General features: G+C 38.2%; 1 protein-coding gene across 3 annotated transcripts in view; it reads left to right on the top strand.

The window, feature by feature from the left end:
• Positions 1 to 3,545: 3,545 nt before the first annotated feature.
• The window catches only part of SLC25A17 (solute carrier family 25 member 17), a 58,153-nt gene continuing 42,032 nt past the window's right edge, over positions 3,546 to 19,666 (top strand). For all 3 annotated transcript variants that reach the window (XM_059937039.1, XM_059937037.1, XM_059937038.1), the window contains exon 1: positions 3,546 to 3,733. In XM_059937039.1, the coding sequence (XP_059793022.1) occupies positions 3,680 to 3,733 (54 nt within the window). In that variant the 5' untranslated portion in view covers positions 3,546 to 3,679. The remainder of the gene's footprint in view (positions 3,734 to 19,666) is intronic.

Below are 19,666 nucleotides of genomic sequence, written 5' to 3'. Positions count from 1 at the left end.
CTAAGTACATTCTAACATTGCACATATTACCATAAGTGGGTAAAAGTAAAATTGGTCTGAAAATGTATCCTGTGCTTTTTAGACTTTTAAGTTAATACAAGTACATCTTCATTTTTGTAGAAACTGAACATTTCTAAACCAGAAATGTTCTGTTCTTGTGCCAATGATGCTATATGAAGGAAAACTAAAGGACTTTTTTTCTGCTTAAAAATATATAGTTATTGGATATTTCTAGCTACGTTAAAAATAAAGTGTGGCTTCAGACTGGATATTGACTCTTCCCACCACCACTCCCCTTTTTTTCAGCACATGTTCTATTTGTTTTATGTCTCTATCACTAATCCTAAGGTATTTACTAAGCACAGTAGACTTCAGATTATACAGTGTTAACAAGGACCCCTAAAAATATATTAGCTTAAGTAAAACAGAGCTTTACATTTCTTCAGGTCACAGTTCAGAGGTAAGCACTTGTGCCGTATTCAGAAGGGAGCTTCCATTGCTGTGTTCAAAGGTGCTTGCTCTGGTGCTCATCTAGCCCAAAAAAACTGGAGAAGGCACCAGGGAAGTGTATGCTGAGATACTGATGCTAATCCATGGAAGTAACATTCTGTCCTCATATCCCATTGGTCATTTTTGTTTTGTCTTGAGACAATATTGAGCTCCAAGTAAGCCTAGAAAATATTCCATAGCTGTGTGGTCATGTACCCAACAAAAATAATTACTACTACAGAGAAATGGAGAAAAGACCCAGAGTAACAACTAGCAATCTGCCACACTAGGAAATACTGGCCTAATGGGATAAGGGAGAAGCAGTATTTTAGAGATTTGCTCATATCTAAAATTAATGCACCCAAGTAGGCACATACATCAGGTGAGTAGTACTTAATCTGTGCCAAGCACTTTTATTCTGCAAGTATTGACTTGATTCTGGTAATGACCACAAGAGTGAGTACTCCTCCCCATTTTATATAGATGAGGAAACTGAAGCACTTAGGTAAATTGTCCAAGATAACAGTTGTTGATTTGTGGAGCTGAGATTCTCATCAGGCGTGTGGCTTCAAATGTCTTGTTCCTGAATTCTATGCTCTGCTGCCTCCCCTCTGTGTACTAGGTTGCTTCTTGCAGAATTGTTCATTTAAGAAATTGAAAACTAAATGTACACTTGAAGGGCATTAGTTAAATACGGCATATCATATCATTGGTGCTGATAATGCACCTCCACGGGGGTTTTTCCTAATAGAAGTCTGATGGCATAATTGTGCTATTAGTCCACTTGTGATGGGCCCAATTAGAGGGACAATAAAAAACTAGTTTTAAAAAGTTTGGTGCAGTAATTTTAAAAATTTAATATGTACCAATATTTACAACCAATAAAGCATACTTTGGAGTGCATATAGTTGGGGGGGGGGGGCGTTCCCTAAAGTACATAGGAAAATATAGTTAAGGATAGCTGGTAAACTTCAAGAAGTCAAATCTAAACTGAGTAAGGCATGTCGTGTTGGCAGAAGTTTTAAAACTATGGATTCTAAGTATTAGGTGGAACCAGAGTAGTGAGGAGGTAAATAGAATTAGCATAAACTCGTGTGTAAGTGCTATGAAATTCTAGGTATCTGGTATATAATCAGGATGTCCTTAAGTAGTTCACTTGCAGATCACGACATTTTCAGGTTGCGGTGTAAGTAACCTGACCATATGGCAGTGTGTAAACAAATAGGAAGGTAATCAGTTATGGCTAGGTTATTTTTAACTATTTTGTAATGATGGTATGGGTGTGAACAGAATGATGCTAAATTTTTAGTATATCGTTTATGTAGTGTGGGACTTAATGCTTACATAATTCAGGGAGCCCTCTTTAAGAAAAACAGTATATAATTAGGAATACTGAGATGTGAAAGTGAATGTTTAGAACGAGCAAAATGTTACACGATTTTTAGAAATTGGAAATATCTCAAACATCACAACTATAGAGATAGTTCCATTTAATAAATGATATACCTATGGAATTGCTACATTTTCTGCTGCCTACTCTGATTATATGACTTTTGTGTTTTCAATAGAATAGATAATTCCATCCTGATCAAAATATTTTTTGATAGCTGGGATGCAAAAGATTTCACACAGATGGACGTGCTGTCTGCTCTAGGTCATACCTGACAAATGGGAATTCTGAAAAATAGTGTTCAATTACCATCATAAAGGGAAAGTATTTGTAAAGTGTGTTTATAAATCTGTATGCTACATAATCCAGTTTTTTTTTTTGAGAGAGCTTCCAATTTAAGTAGGAGTCTGTGAGAACTGAGTCCTCTGGTTAAATTTTACAGTGGACAAGCTTCTATGTTCCACTGCCAGAATCCTATCTTCATTTGACTTTTGGACCTGCACCTCATGTCATGACCTTCGGGAGTGGTGGGAGTATTCCTGGAAGCGATTCCTAAAATAGGACATCTAGCAGTACCTTGTATTAATACATATAAATATCTAAATCCAACTGTGTGCCCAAACTTGCTTTTAACTTAGCTGTCGTCACTGTAGCACCACTGTAAATGAAAGGGAGTTTAAGTGGAAAGGGATCTTAACCAATAGCAATTAAAATATTTTCTGCAAATTTTGTGAAAACATGACCAGGTAAACATTGTTGGGGCCCTCTCCTGGGAGTAAATGTGATTAAGGGCGTAAAGCACTGGGCCTGGCTGTAGCAAGCAGTCAAGGACTATCAGCAAGGATATTATAAAAGTAAACTTACTGGTACTGAAACAGGCAGACGCACAAAGCTATGGTGCTCGAGTAATTGAGGTTGAAGTCCTGAAACCTGGTGTCTCTCAGTATTTTGTTGGTGAGGGGTAGAATGTTATTTTTCTAGTTCTGTGTAGTTTGAGTTTTCGCTTTGTAACATGGAAAATTTTTTTCTTCGTTATTTTATAAAGTACGTCTACGTGAATTAACTTTTCTAATCCTCACGGTATTAACACTTGTCATTCCACAAAGGAGGAAACCAAGAGGTCAAATGATTTTCCTGTGTGCCTACTAGTTTGTTCCCACCTCCATCTGATCATTTTGATTTCCTGAAGCTCAAGTTCTCTTCCCACCAGGGTTTTTCAGAGGGGAGAACCTTGCCCAATCAACATTTATTTCCTCTTGACCAGAATGTGATTAAAAATACTAGCAAGAGAAAATACGAGTAAAGTCTCAAAAGAGAAACAGGAAGATGAGTCCCCCATCTTGCTTGTCTCCATCTTGTCTTATGGAGAGAAGTGGAGAAAAAGGAGGCTGTCCAGGTTTTCTGAAGTCTCCAGTGTTGGCAGTAGGTGTGAAGTACGACCGGCCAGGTCCCGAGAATGTAGGGGAAGTCGGAGCTGACCCATCCCGTACTGAATTTCGGCACGACCCACCGCTCCGCGTGGTAGGGGCAGCACCGTGCTGCCCCGCCCCGCGCAAGGCCCGGGGACCAATCAGAGCCAAGGGGGCGTTCCCAGTCCCGTCTTTCCCTCTTCCCTCCCCTGCGGCCTCCGGCCGGGAAACTGGGCGGGCGCCCTGTGACCCGGAAGTAGTTCTGGAGAAGGTGGGCCTGAGGGGTTGGAGCTGGTGACTTTGCGGCCCGGGGCTCCGGCGCTTGTTACTCCGTTCGGCTGTTTGCGGCTCCTGCGAGAAAACTGTGGCCAGGTCTGCGGGAACCGCACCTATGGCTTCCGTGCTGTCCTACGAAAGCCTGGTCCACGCCGTGGCGGGAGCCGTGGTGAGGCGGGGTCTTTATGCCCGGGCCACTGCGGGGTGTGGGGCTTTTCTGGGGCCAGACCGGGATATGGCTGGGGGATGGGGATGAGAAGGAGTTCGTATCGTGACCGGGACGTAGAGGAACGGAGCATAGGCGAAATGTTGCTGGAAGAATTTGGGGCGAGGCCCGACACTCACCCTCCGCGCTTGGCTACCGCTTTGACCTCTTACAGAATATCTGGGATGTAGGCAGCGGTGGTCCCACACCGCCACAGGGAGTCAGGAAGAAGATAATTGCTGTTTTCTTTGCCTTCTGAAATTTAAAGGGCAGTCGTCCCCCTAACCCACCCCACCGCACGCACAAACTTTGTCTGACTAGGCCAGAGGAAAACCTAGGTATGAAGCTGTGTTGCTGAATCACATTCTTAACTACAGACTATTTTCACACACTTGCTGCAGACAAGTGGCAGTACCTAGCAGGGATATCTCTGGCCAATATCATTGGCAGGAGAAGATACTTTTTTTTTTTTTTTAAATTAAATCAAGATCAGAGTCGCTGTCTACCACAGATGTGGTTTACTATGAGGAATGTGCTTGGTTCTTGGGCTTCTGGATCTCTCACTTCCATTTGACACCACTCCCTTTTCCTTGAAACTTTCCACTCTTGGTTTGAGTAGCTTCCTCTCTGGTTCTCATCCTGACTCTCTGCCTGCCCTTTCTCACATCCTTCTCTAGCTGTCAACACACACGTGGAGTCACTGGTACTTCAGAGGAATATCACTGACTGAGTCCTCTTCTCCTAGGCCCCCCAAACTGCACTGAGAGCTCATGTTCTGTGTAGGCTAATGGAAGTTGAACCCCAACTCCATCACTTGTTAGATAGGTGGCTTGTAAACCTCACTTTCCTAATCTGTAAAGTGGGGGTATTGACACCTACCTCACAGAGTTGTTACGTGAATTAGATGACACAGTAGTTCATGGAAGTGCCTGATTCAGGAGTCCTGGTTCATTCAGTTAGACCAAGCTTTCAGCCAGTGTAAAGGTGCTGAAATGGAAGCTTGCTTGATATGCTGTAGGATAGGCATGGAGGCTTGTGTGTCTGGAGTGGAGGGAACAAAGAGGCAAAAAGGTTTCAGGAGACCAAATTGTGTAAGAATTTTAACTCTGAGTGTGAAAGACAGCTAACTAGCTATTAGAGCAAGTTATTTAGAGCATGCAGCAACTTGCAGATTTACATTTTAGACATGATCACCCTGGCTGCTCTGTTGAGAGTAGACTGTACGGGAGCAAGGGTGGAAGCAGGGAAACTGTCAAGGGACTAAGATGGTAGCAGTGGAGGTGGTGAGAAGTGATCATGAACCTGGAATATATTTTTGAGATAGAGCCACCAGGGTTTGATGGTAGATTGGATGTTGGGTGTAACACCATGAAAGTTGGTTGACTCCCAAGAGTTTGGGACTTGAGCAACAGGAAGGATGATATTCCCATTTACTGAGATGGTGAAGACTGTAAAGGAGCAGCTTTTGGGGGAAAGATGAGAATGGTTTTGGATTTTGACTAGTTAAGTTTGAAATGCCCAAGAGTAGTCATGAGACTAGATGAGCTAACAAAGAAATGAGTGTGGACTGAGAGAAAAGTCTCAAAGACTTAGCCTTGAAACATGCCAGCATTAAGAGGTTGGGGAAATGAGAGCACCAGCAAAGGAGACTAAGGAAGGGCCACTAGGGTAGGATGAAAACTAAGAGAATGTGGTGTTATGAGAGTTGCATGGAGAAGGGTGTAGACCAACCGGGTCAGGTGCTGGTGGTGAGTCAGATAAGATGAGGACTGAGAATTAACCATTGGATTTATCAACATGATAAATCCAATGGTTAATTGAGAGGACTTGTTTTGGTGGATTAGGGGGGAGAATAGTGCAACAAAGAGAGAATGGGAAGATAGGTAACGTTTGTTCTCCTTTCTCTCAATAAATGCCATTCATTCAACATCTTTACTGAGTGCTTTTTACGTGCCATGCACTGTTCTAGGTGCTAGAAATATGGAGAACAAAGTCTTTTTCTTCATGAAGTTTGCATTCCAATGGGGAAGTCAGACAATAATTGAGTAAATCAAAAAATAAATAATTTTAGATAGTGTTAAGTTTTATGAAAGAAATAAAATAAGTGTTGGCAAACTTTTTCTTTAAGGAGGCAGATGGTAAATATATAGCTGTATCGTCTCTGATGAAGCTACTCAACCCTGCCATGATAGTTTGAAAGCAGCCATTGACAATAAGTAAATGAATGGGCAGAGCTGTGTTTCAATAAAATCTTATTTATGAAACCAGTCAGTGGATCAAGTTGGCCCTTGGTCTTAGTTTTCTGAGCCCTGCTATAGACAGTGATTGGGGGTAGAGGTGATACTATCTCTATTTAACCTGCAAAGACATTTCTATTTTTTTTTTCTCTCCTTGTTGCCTATTTTTCTCTTGTTAAAAGTTCTGCTTGAAATTATGCACCCTGAATTTGCAGTGGTTTTTCTTTCTCCCATAAGCTATGTTAGATTATCTAATAGATATACTTTTGTAAAAATAATATTTTTTTCTCTTGCTTCCCTCGGGGCAGTACTGTTCCTGGCACATGTCTAAATGAGAAATTGCATTGTGTTTTGTTATTCTTTTGAACTTTCATGCCAAAGAGTGGTTCTCAAACTCTTTTTGCAAATTTTTGAGTTAAGGATAAACCACACAACATGGACCCTGCTTTCTTCTGGTTGCTACCAAAGGAAAACAATTCCACCACAAAATGTCACTACATTTGATGAGACGTTTGACGAGAAAAATGGCATTGCTTTTAATGGTATAGTACTGTGGTAATGAATGGCTCATGTTTAATTAAATGCCTTGGCCATGATGTTCAACCAAAGCTTTAAGATGATCCAGGAGAGCATAGTGGTTAAGAGCATTTGAATGCCTGACTTGAGCTAGGCAGCCTGGGCCGGAATCCTGGCATAAACTTCAGGATTTGGTATAAACTCCAGAGCTGCCTGGAGTAATTAGTTGTGGCTTCTCCCCAAAAGATTGTTGGTTCATTGTTTAAGATGTTGATTTACAACCTTTTTGAGTTGACATGTTTCATGTTTGCTTATTCACTTCTTTCCAGGTTCTACACTTTCTCACCCCAAGTGTGGTGTTATGTGCACGTGCGCGCACACACACACACACACACACACATTTTAAAAATTAAAATAAACAGATTAGTGATTTTGAGTGTTTTATGCTTCACTTTGGTATAAGTGCAGATAATCTCAAGTATTTGAAAATCAGAATTGTGCTGTTTCAGGAGAATGCTTTATCTCCAGTTGATGACTATTGTCTGATACAATTAATGGCCTCGCATGTAAATACTTCTCAACATTTTGAGTATAATTAGGTTTATAATTTTATATTTTTGGTTCTCAGATTAGCTTCCAAAGATAGATTTTATTTGTAGAAGTGTACATTTGTAATTAAAAGAGATTTTATTAGTCTAGAATTTGAAAAGTGAGATTGGTTGGAATTGTCTAGGGGGTTTAGATGCCAAAACAGACTTTGGAATTGTAATGATAATTATTAATCAGTAACTTTCAGGGGTCTTCTTTTTTCCCTATTGTTTATTTAAAATTTTTAAAAAAAATTTTAATTGCATAATTTGTTTTAAAAGACTTACATTTCATTGAATAAATGCTGACCATTAAAAAATTCAAGTCATACAGAAATATGAAAGAGTTCTCCTTTCTCCTTCCACTCTACCTATTATTGTGCTGTGACTCAAAGCCCAGACATACCTCTCCTTAGAACTGTGTAAGAAGGCTTATTCAGAGCACTTTTCTCCAGTTGGTATCAAAAGAGAAAATTAGGCCCAACTATCTGACTTTGTAGCTCATACACTTAACATTACAGTGGACTTTTTACCATATAGACTCACTACCTGCCTTTTAGAAGTAGAAACCAAGTAGAACTTGTTGATTTTCTGTACAAGGCCTTCTGGATATAAAGGTCATCAGTGGAAAAGTCCCTGTCCTCAGGAAGCTCTTCTTAGGTGTATAGTGGTGGTGTGGATAAGACCCCTGGTGGTACCTAGGAAGAAGTGGTGGGCTGCCCTGTGAAGATAATGGGAAGCCCCCAAGGTTGACATATTACCAAGATTGTGCACAGTGGAAAGAGGTAAAGAAAATCAGCCCACCCATAGGAAAAGGGAATGTTGCTGTGTGGCCCAAAACATCAGACACCCACTATATCATGTTGTTAAAAAGACTTCAAAAACCATTGGCTTTTTAGTATAAAATATTCTATCATATGGGTATCCCATAATTTATGGACACTTGCATTGTTTCTAGCTTTTCACTGTGGTAAATATTTAGTTTAAATGTTAATGTGACCTCCCAGCACCCCATTATGAAGAAACTATGGGATTGCTTGGTTAAGCGACTTTCCTAATGTCACTCATTGATTTATAGATTAGAAACAAAACCCTAAATTTTCAGATTCAGTTTAGTTAACTCTGATTCTAATTTGTTAAATGCCAACAACCTCACAGGGTTCTGTGGATATTAATAAAATAACTTAACTAAAACAGCTTTTTTACTATCTGATGCATAATAGGGGCCCAATAAGTGAAAGCCATTAATCATTTTGTCCACAACTATGTTTTCTAATTTTCTATGCGTCCTAACTTGTTTGAGTTAGTTAATTTAATATTAGATTTAATAATAATATTTAGTACTTATAGAATTCCCTATCTTCTCACATCTGTTAACAACTTTGATAGGTAGGCAATATAACAAGTGGTTAAAAGTATGGCCTCTGAAACCAGACTGCCTGAGTTCAAATCCCAGCTTTGCCACTTATCACATGTGTGACCTTGGGCATGTCTCTCAATCTCTCTTGCCTCAGTTTCCTCATCTATAAACTGGGGAAGATAATAGTACTCACTTCATAGGGTTGTTTCCGAGGCTCTTAGACAAGTATCTTTATTCTCATATAGAGACAGGAAAATGGAAACAGGTATGTTAAGTGTTTTTGCCAAGATTACCAGTAAGTTATTTGGTTATAGGCCTGGGGCAAGAACCCAGGTCTCCCTTCTCTGCTACTCTTCTGTTGCTATGCCTAGCTGCCTGTTCCTTCATACTTCTTGTCTCTTTTCCCCATCCCTTTGTTTAATTCAAAACTAGCCCCTGAATATCTTTAGATTTTCAGGAAAAAGTGGCATTAAATATTACATATACACATGTATAGTCAAACTGGAGGCACTTGGAAATTAATTGTTCATCAGGAGCACTTTAAACCACATATCTAACAATTTAAATGTTCAGTTCTTTTTGGAAGGGTTCTCTTTTCCACAGCTGGCTCATTCAGACCCATAGTTTGAATCTAATCAGATTCTCATAGAATTAACTTAGGTTAGTATACATTTGAGGACGTTGTATTACTTTGGTTTAGAAACCTTAAAAGGAGGTAATTAGAAAAAGTCTTCATTGTCTTTACTTCCTTGCTGTCTTATTTCATTTAGGCTTCCACTAAATTATGATTGAATTATTATATAGCTTTTAATCTTTAGGACTTCTTTGCCTCACTGCTCATCATCCAAAATATATCTTGATATCTTGATAAACTTTTTTTCAAGACTTAGTTTTTTAGAACAATTTTAGGTTCACAGCAAAATTGAGAGGAAGGTACAGAGATTTCCCATGTATCCTATGGGCACCCCCCCAGCACCCCCCTCCGGCCAATGCACAGCCTCCCTCATTATCAATATCCCCCACCAGAGTGGTACGTTTGTTACAAATGATGAACCTACATTGGAACATCATAATCACCCGAAGTCCATAGTTTATATTAGGATTCATTCTTGGTATTGTACATTCTGTGGGTTTGGATAAATTTTGTAATGACATGTATCCACAATTACATTATTATATGGACTATTTTCACTGCCCTAAAAGTCCTCTATGCTCTGCCTGTTCATCTCCCCCCCTTCACCCCAATAAACTTTTTAGCTAATAGGGTCATTTCAGTTCACTTCTCTTAATCTTAAAGGTTCTTACGTAGTCTTGATTGGAATTATTTTTCTAACTTTAATTTGCTTCTTTATGTCTGAGTAGTCTGTGACTTAATTTTTTTTTATTGAAGTAGAGTTGGTTTACAATGCCGTGCCAATCTCTGCTGTACAGCAGAGTGACTCAGTTATACACATAGAGACGTTCTTTTTTAAATATTCTTTTCCATTATGGTCTATCCCAGGAGACTGCATATAGTTTGCTGTGCTATACAGTAGGACCTTGTAGTTTATCCATTCTAAATGTAATAGTTTGCGTCTACCAACCCCAAATTCCCAGCCCATCCCTCTCCCTTCCCTCCTCCCCCTTGGCAACCACAAATCTGTTCTCTGTGTTTGTGAGTCTGTTTCTGTTTTGTAGATAAGTTCACTTGTGCCATATTTTAGATTCCACATATAAGAGCTATCATATGGTATTTATATGACTTAATCTTTTTAAAGGAACAAATATGGTAGAATAGCTGAAAAAGGGATTTGGAGTAAGACATAATTATCTCTGTCATCTTGGGTCATTTATGTTTTCTTTCTGAACCTGAGTTTTCTGATCTATAAAATGAAAACATAACACTTTACTTACTGGGTTCTCCTGAGAAGCAAATGTGGCAACACTTGTGGAGTACCTAATTACAATACTTGTAATAGTGTAGTAAGGCCATAATCATTCGTTTCTTTTTCAGAGATATTCTTGAAAATACAGTATTTGTACCCAATTTTAGAAATTCAGTGGAATTGAGATTTTCTCTCATCTTGTATGATCAACTGTATCCATTCACTTGTAACAGATGATCTCGGCTTTTGCTCTAGATAAAATAGAGGCTACTTGGGATGAGCTTTCTAACGTTTCTGTTTTTTCTGTTACAGAATCAACTGCAATTGTACCCAGTATTTCCTACATTGTGCTGATCTCAGGAAAAACAGATGTGGCTGGTCTCTGCTATCTTGATTCCGCCCCCCCCTCAACCCCCACCCCCGCCCAACTTACACCACCCACAGTTATCTTTTGGGACTTTGCTCCATTCATTTTCACTTCTTTCCTATAGCTTTAATCTTTTTCCATTGTTTTTCAGCCCCGTCCTGTAATAAAACCATACCGATCCAGTCTACACACTGCCTTCTTAGGTGCTGCTCATTCTCCTTCCCTTTATGCTAAGTTTATTTAATGACTATTCTGTACTTCCTGCCTCTCCTCCTCATCCTGCTCTGATTGCTGGAACTGCTCTTCCCTAGGCCTTCACTGACTTTCTGATGGCTTAGTCTGCTGACTCTTTTTCCATTCTTATTTGATTCGACTTCTTTGTAGTATTTTACACTGTTGACCCTCCTACCTTCTTGAAGCTCCTTCTGAAAGAGCAGTTATTCTTTATTTTTTAAAAATTAATTAATTTATTTATTTTTGGCTGCATTGGGTTTTCATTGCTGCACATGGGCTTTCTCTAGTTGTGGCGAGCGGGGGCTACTCTTTGTTGCGGTGTGCGGGCTTCTCACTGTGGTGGCTTCTCTTGTTGTGGAGCTCGGGCTGTAGGTGCGTGGGCTTCAGTAGTTGTGGCACACGTGCTCAGTAGTTGTGGCTCGTGGGCTCTAGAGCACAAGCTCAGTAGTTGTGGCGCGCAGGCTCTAGAGCGCAGGCTCAGTAGTTGCAGCACATGGGCTTAGTTGCTTCGTGGCATGTGGGAATCTACCCGGACCAGGGCTCGAACCCGTGTCCCTTGCATTGGCAGGCGTATTCTTAACCACTGTGCCACCAGGGAAGTCCCTTTATTTTTTACTAAATGACAGTTGCTCTTTTGGAAGGAGTGTAAGTAACCGTTGCTAATTTTAGGACCCTGATTAATATTGAGCCCTACTGCTAAAAAATGCTGTAAAAAGGATATATAGGAAGCAACATTTGTTGAATGCCAACTGTGTACTTGGAATGATGCTGGGTCTTTCCATAAGTTAATTCTCACTTCTCACAGCAACCTCCACATTTTTTATTGGTCCCAAAATTACAAATGGGGAGACTGAGGCATGGAGATTTGAAGTAATTTATTGTACAGTATGTACTATAGCTGAGACCAGAACCCCAGTTTATTTTATTCCAGAGCCCATGCTTTTTCCGTTGGGCACTCAGGTGTGTTATCTATTAAGCCTTTTGTTTAACTTGTGTATCTTTGAATGGTTATGAGAGTTAGCTTGTTTGTTGTATCAGGGGAAAGACTTATATTAACTCTGATTAAGTAAATAACATTTTTGAATGTGAAAGCCACAATAAGTGGCTTTCATCTTTGGAATTTAATTAGCTCCAGATCTACCACTGACAGTGTATTTTAGTTGATTTCTTTTTAAAATAATCTTCTGTCCAGTAATGCCATATACTTCATCCGGAGATGCTATACACTGATTTCAGTTGTGCTCCTGTGACTCAACCACCATTTCTGGACTCCTCTGGAAATTGACTTTGGAACTAGCATTGCATTTTTTTGGATTATTTTTCATCCTTCAAGGGTGAAGTAGCATTTTGGGAATGGTTGGATTTGGTTAGTAGGCCATCATTGTTCGTACTTAAAGGGCATGATACTCTGCTTCTGTATTTATGTGTGTCCCTGTCTGTTATTTCCATAAGATTGCACACGCTTGCAGAACCAAGCCTTGACCAAGTTTACCCTACTGTTTCCTTCTGACTTTGTGGTGTTGAGTACTTCAGTTCAGCACCACGTGTGTTTGTGTCAGCCAAATTAAAAGGTAGACTGGATATTTATTGACTGGGTATTTATGCTGGTGCAGGATCTTTATTGCAGCATGCAGGATCTTTTAGATGTGGCATGCTGGATCTTTTAGTTCTGACATGTAGGATCGAGCTCCCTGACCAGGGATAGAACCCGGGCCCCCTGCATTCTGAACATGGAGTCCTAGCCATTGGACCACCAGGGAAGTCCCTGATTCTTTCTTTTATAGTTCTTTTTTAGTTCTTCTGGTAGATATCCCTTCTCTGTTTTCCTAGCCACCACTCAAAGTGATTCAAGGCCTTAGTATTTTAAATCAGATGTACTTTGCTAAAGCAGTGTTTGTATTTGTGCTCTGGTCTTGCAGGTTGAAAGCTTTTAAGGTTACTTGGATGGCTCCCTAAAAGGCCTTTGGTGTGTCTTTTAATCAGATACTTGTGTACAAAGGGCCTAATTTAAGATTTTCTGGGTTTTTTTCTCCCTGATCTTGTCATTTTCCTAATTTTCACGTCCAGTTGAAATGGTAGCTATTTTATGTTTGTTTTGATTTGCATTTGTTTACTATTTGTTACACTACAAAATTTTATAAATTTTTGGAGGCAGGGTGATTAAGTTAAGAATAAATTTCTTAGTTCACTTGTTAAATATCCAAGGAACATAGAAGAGAGGTGGTAGATGCTATGGGGTAATAGATTCAAAATGCAAATATGTCACCAACCTGCCCATATACAATCTTATGAAATAAAAACAAAATAGAATAAATAGCAAAGGAATAAACACACTCACAAATACTTTAAAATATTTATTTGCTAAGACTAGCAACAGTCCATTGTAAAATACCTAAAATGGGATTCCTGTTTCTAAGGAGCTTATCAAACTTTCTCCTGAAAACTTCCCTTTATAATTAAAAAAAAATCTGTATAAAATATTTTTTAAAAAACAGTTACTTCTTAAAAATGTTAATAAGGTGACAGGAAGGTAAGGAACTTTTAGAACTAGAGAATGAGTGAAGTCAGGACCCAGAGTCAAGGAGAGCAGTCTTTGCCCTGTAGGAATTGCTTAGCCAGGTAGACACAAGCTTTAGATTTGTAGCTTCCAGAGATACAGGGAAGAAAAGAAAGAGCCCATTCTGTCCAAGATAAGAAGTCCAGTAGGGGATCACCGAATAAACCTGAAATCCCAAAGGAATGTGGTATAAACGTAAATGGGAAATAAACTTACTCCTCCCCAGGAAAATCGGCTGTCTCCAACCTTGGCACTAATTTGAGAGAGGAAATCACCACTGACATTTTGAAGCCACAAGTCCTCCCTTAGGTTGCAGCCTGAATTCTCACTATTTGATTGGAAAACCTCAAGTGAGTAACTTAGAGCGATTCCAGGTTGGTGGGTCCCCAGAGTGCTTGGCAGAAATCCTTTCCAGAGGTACTTACCTTTATCAGGTCTAAAAGAAAGCCCAAAAGTAAAATTTTAAGGGGAATGAGCAGCTCGATCCAAACTAATGAAACTCACAGAGAAACAAGGCAATGTGAACAAGAACAGTAGACAGGAGCACCAATCAGAAAATGGACTTCTCAGTCACAATCTAAAAAGCTGTTTAGTCTGTATAAGAAAATAAAAAGCTAGAAAATATGTGCAAAGAACAAGAAACTAAGATTGGCCAAGCAGATTTGAAAATCAACCACGTAGAATATTTAGAAATGGAAAGTAAAATAACTGAAATTTAAAAATTGATTGTGTGATAGTCATGGGAACACTAAATATTGATTTAAGCAAAAAATCAAAACTCTTAGAGGGCTGGCACAAGAAGCAGAGGGGAATATGAGAGCTAAATTCTTACCCTCCGTAATAGGTGAATAATGTCTAAAATTGATGAATCAAAGGATACCAGGATATTTTAAAGTTATATAGAGATGTGTAAATTACAAAAGATACAGCTAAAAGAAAATATTTTCCTCTGGGGAGGAAGAGTGTATAAAATGGGCAGGAACTACTTATTTTGTCATTTATATTATACATGACTTTTTAAACTATGTGCATGCTCTGCTTTGATCAAATAAACATTTAAAATTAAAATACTTAATGCATAGCTATGAATTGATCATTGTTGAAGCTGAGTGATGGGTTCAAATTCAAGCGTTTTTATACCATATTAGACACAGCTGAAGATAGAATTAGTGAGCTAAAGGATAATTTAGCTGAAACCTGATTCTCACTTGCAATGATTGTAGTCAGGAAACTGGAATGTTTTCTACATTTTGCTGAGAGAAAATGACTTCCTACCTAGAATGCTATGTCCAGTGAAAAGTTTAAAAACATACGCGAAATAGAGACATTTTCAGATCATCAAAAGCAGTTTGCCACTAGCAAGATTCTCACTTGGAGAAATTCTAAACCTAATGAATATTTTTAGAATTGATAAGTTAGGAATATATGTTGTAATTACTAGATAGCTTGTAAAAGAATTAGAAACTATATTTATAACTTAAAATTTATTGGAAACTCTAGTCAAGAAAGCAGTAAAGGGCAGAAAAAGCAACATAGAACATATATGACACATAGCACAAAATAAGATGACAACTGGGAATTCCCTGGTAGTCCAGTGGTTAGGACACCGGGCTTTCACTGCTGTGGCCTGGGTTTGATCCCTGGTCGGGGAACTAAGATCCCACAAGCTGCATGGCATGGCTAAAAAAAAGATGACAACTATAAATCCAAATAAATGTTAATGAACTAAGTGCTTCAGTTAAAAGAGATTGTGCTAGATTGTTTTTAAAAAGGGAAAAATACTATTTATAAAAGATATGTCTAAAAGAAAAGGATACAGAAAGTTTGAAAGTAAAAATGTGAGAAAAGACATGCTAGACAAATACTAACCCAAAACTGTTAACATCAGATAAAGTGGACTTTATAGTAATGTCATTACTAGAGATCAAGAGAATGACATCATAGAGAAAAAGGCTCAGTATGTCAGGAAAATAAAGCAGTTTTAAGTTTGTGTTCATGTAATAGTCTCAATATGTTTAAAGCAAAAATTAATAAAACTTTAAGAGGAAATATACCAACCCATCATCGAAGTAGCAGATTTTAATATATCTTTCAGTAATTGATAGAACAAGAAAGGAGGGAAAAAATATAGAAGATTAAATATGTATTTAACAAACTTGACCTAATAGATACATACAGAACATTGTACCCAACAACTGCAAAATACACATTATTTTCAAGCCAAACATGGAAAAGTTATGAAAACTGACCATTTACTGGGCTGTAAAGCAAAACTTAAATTTTGAAAAAGTTTTGAAATAGTACAGAATGCTTGAAGCACAGTGCAATTAAGCTAGCAACCAGTAACAAGGTAACTTTAAAATATAAATACATATATACATATTTATATAAAGAACATATGTTTGGGAATTAAACACATTACTGAATGATCTATGGGTTAAAGAAGAAGAAATCATAATGGAAATAAGAATGCATTTAAAACTGAGTGATAGCACAGATGGTGCGTACTAAAACTTGTAGCTATACTGAAAATCAGTCATCACTGAAAAAAATTAAAATTCCTAAGTGGGAAGGCATCCTCTGAATAAGTGGATTGGAGACCAATATTGTTAAGATGGCAATACACCCTAAAAGGATCTACAGATTCAGTGTACTCCCTATCAAAATTCCAGTCTGCTTTTTTGTAGAAATTGATAAGATGATCCTAAAGTATATATGAAAATGCAAGGGATCTAGAATAGCCAAAAAAACTTGAAAAAAAAAAAAAGTTAGAGGACTCATACTTCCCAATTTCAAAACTTAGTACAGAGCTACAGTAATCAAGAGACTGGTGCTGGCATAAGGATAGACGGGTAGATCAACAACAGAATTGAGAGTCCAAAAAATAAACCTACAAATCTGTGTTCAAGGATGCCAAGGAACATCAATGGGGAAAGAACAGTCTCCAATAAATTGTGCAGGGACAACTGGACATCCACATGCAACAAAATGAAGTTGGACCCCTACTTCACACCATACACAAAAATTTACTCAAAGTGAACCACAGACCTAAATGTAAGAACTAAAACTACAAAACTCTTAGATGAAAACGTTGGCATAAATCTTTACGACCTTGGATTAGGCAGTGGTTTCTTAGATATAATGCCAAAAGCACAAGTAATAAAAGAAAAAAATATGTAAATTGGACTTGATCAAAATTAAAGCTTTTTGTGCTTCAGATACTATCAAGAAATTGAAGACAACAGAATGGAGAATATATTTGTAAGTCATTTATCTGATACAGTGTCTGGTATCCAGAATATGTAAAGACTGCTTACAACTCAGTAATAGAAAGGCAAATAGCCCAATTAAAAAATGCACAAAGGATATGAATAGACATTTCTCCTGTGAAGTTATATGAGTGGCCAATAAACACATGAAAAAATGCTGGATGGCATTAGTTATCAGAGAAATGCAAATCATAACCACAATGAGATGCTATTTCACACCCACTAGGATGGCTATAGTCAGAAAGCACAGGTAATGACAAGTGTTGCAAGGATATGGAGAAATCTGAAACCTTGTTTTGCTGGTGGGAATATAAAATTATGTAGTCACTGTGGAAAACAGTTTTGTAGTTCCTCAAAATGTCAAACATAGAACCATATGACCCAGCAATTCCACTCCTAGAGAATTGAAGACATCCATATGAAAACTTGTTACAGGAATGTTCGTAGCAGCATTTTTCATAAAGCCAAAGAATGGAAACAACCCAAGTCCATCAACAGATGAATGGATAAACAAAATGTGATATATCCATATAATAGAATATTTTTCAACCATAATATAGAACGAAGTTCTAATTCTATAACATGGATGAGCTTTTTTTTTTTTTAAATATTTATTTATTTGGCTGTGCTGGGTCTTAGTTGAGACATGTGGGATCTTCGTTGTGGCATGTGGGATCCTTAGTTGAGGCATGTGGGCTCTTAGTTGCGGAGTGTGGTATATAGTTCCCTGACCAGGGATCAAACCTGGGCCCCCTGCATTGGGAGCGTGGAGTCTTAGCCACTGGACCACTAGGGAAGTCCCCGTGGATGAGCCTTGAAAGAAGCCAGCCACAAAAGATCATGTGTTATTTGGTTCCATTTACATGAAATGTGCAGAAGAGGCAAAATAGAGACAGAAAATAGATTAGTGGTTGCCAGGGTGTGGGAGGAAGAGAATGGAGAGTGACTGCTAATGGGTATGGGTTTTCTTTTAAGGTGATAAAAATGTTCTGGAATTAGTAGTGGTGAATGTTGGGCAACTTTGTGAATATATGAAAAACCACTGAGTTGTAAAGAAAAAAACTTGTCAGATACAGCTAAAATACCTCGAGGGAAATGAGTAGCTTTTAAATCAAGTTTGAAAAAGAAGAAAGACTTAAAATCAGTGAGCTAAGCATCCATCTCAACAAGTTAGATAAGAATATAAAAATAAATGCAAACAAAGGAAAAGGAAGGTAATAGAGAAGAAATTAGCAAAATAGAAAATATAAACACAAAATGTGCTGACGTGGTATGTTTTCAGTTATTTGTTGAGAATGAAAATTTGGTTATGAAAATAAAACAATATGTGACCACATATTGTTGGTAAAATAATGATCTCACCCACCCCTAACAAAAATCTAAGCCATGGTACAATCATTATTGTCTTAAAGGTGAAGAAATATGCTATATTCCAGTAACTTCCGAACCTACATTTCTATCCTGGAATCTCTGGAACTCCAGATGGATCTGGCTGCCTGCTGGACGTCTTCAAGTAGATGTCTTTGAGGCACTTAAAATACAGCTAATGCAAAGACAAACTCAATATCTCTTGCCCCAGAATTGCTCCTCCTGCAGTATTTACCATCTCTGTTAATGACAACACTGTCTCCCTGTTTTTTCAGGCCAGAAACCTGGGAGTTGTCCTTGAGTTCTACTTCTTCCAGACTCCCCACATCTGTCCAGTCGGTCACTAGAATAGTCCTTAATATACTTAGCAAAAAGCCTTTGATTGACCTCTGCTTACCCCTAGTCTTTCATTCCCTTCTTGGTTGTGCTCTGTATATTCTGACAATAATAGCCTTTCAGTTTCCAGGATGTTCAGGTCACTTCCAGACTGCCACTTGCTTTTCCTTTCAGCATCCTATTAGATGCCTTTTATCAACTATCTAGTATCCCTGTCACTAAAAAAAAAACAAAAAAAACCCCCAAGCCGCTAATAAATGATTCCCCAAGCCTCTAATAAATGATTCCCCTAAGGTATTAATTATAGGCTATATTTATTTTTCCTAGAGTTATTTGCCTTTTGAAGAGTTTCCTGGAGAGGGTAGTGTCCAACCCAAAGGTCATGTGGTGTTTTCAACTGCTTATGTCACACTGGTATAACATCAGCTGAAAGGAATATTAGAAGTGATATGTTAAATAATAAAGTTTTTAAATAATGTACTGTTTTTCATGTTAAATGGCATGTTTATAACAGCAGTTCTCAAACTATTTGGTCTCATAATTTCTTTATACTCTTAAAAATTATTGCAGACTCTGAAGAGCTTTTGCTTATGTGGTAATAACTATTGATATTTATTGTATTAGAAATTAAAACTGAGAAATTAAGATATTTATTTGCTAAAAATATTAAACCTGTTACATGTTAACATAACATTTTTTAAAACTGTATTTTTCCCCCAATAGTAAGAGAGGCAGTGTTTTGTATTTTTGCAAACCTCTCTAATGTTAGACTTAGTAGAAGGTAGCTGGAGCCTTTTATCTGCTTCTGCATTCAGTCTGTTACAATATCACACATCACGGAGCCTCTGGAAAACTTCAGTACACACTGTGAGAAAATGAGAATGAAAAAGGCAAAAAACGTAGGCATTATGTTGTAGTATTTTTAAGAAAATAGCTTTGATCCTGCAGACCCCTGGAAAGGGTTTGGGGACTTTAAAGGATCCCCAGACCATACCTTGAGAATCCCTACGCTATATTATTCTCTTGTATTCTGATGTCTTTTTATCAGGTTTTTTTTTTTTTTTGGCCGCACCGCACTGCATGACTTGTGGGATCTTAATTCCCTGACTAGGGATCGAACCCGCGCCCTCGGCAGTGAAAGTGCAGAGTCTTAACCACTGGATCGCCACTGATCGCCAGGGTATTCCCCTGATGTCTTTTT

The sequence above is a fragment of the Balaenoptera ricei genome, chromosome 10 (assembly GCF_028023285.1).
Source record: "Balaenoptera ricei isolate mBalRic1 chromosome 10, mBalRic1.hap2, whole genome shotgun sequence".
Classification (NCBI taxonomy): domain Eukaryota; kingdom Metazoa; phylum Chordata; class Mammalia; order Artiodactyla; family Balaenopteridae; genus Balaenoptera; species Balaenoptera ricei.
This window is presented reverse-complemented; position numbering and strand designations above follow the sequence as displayed.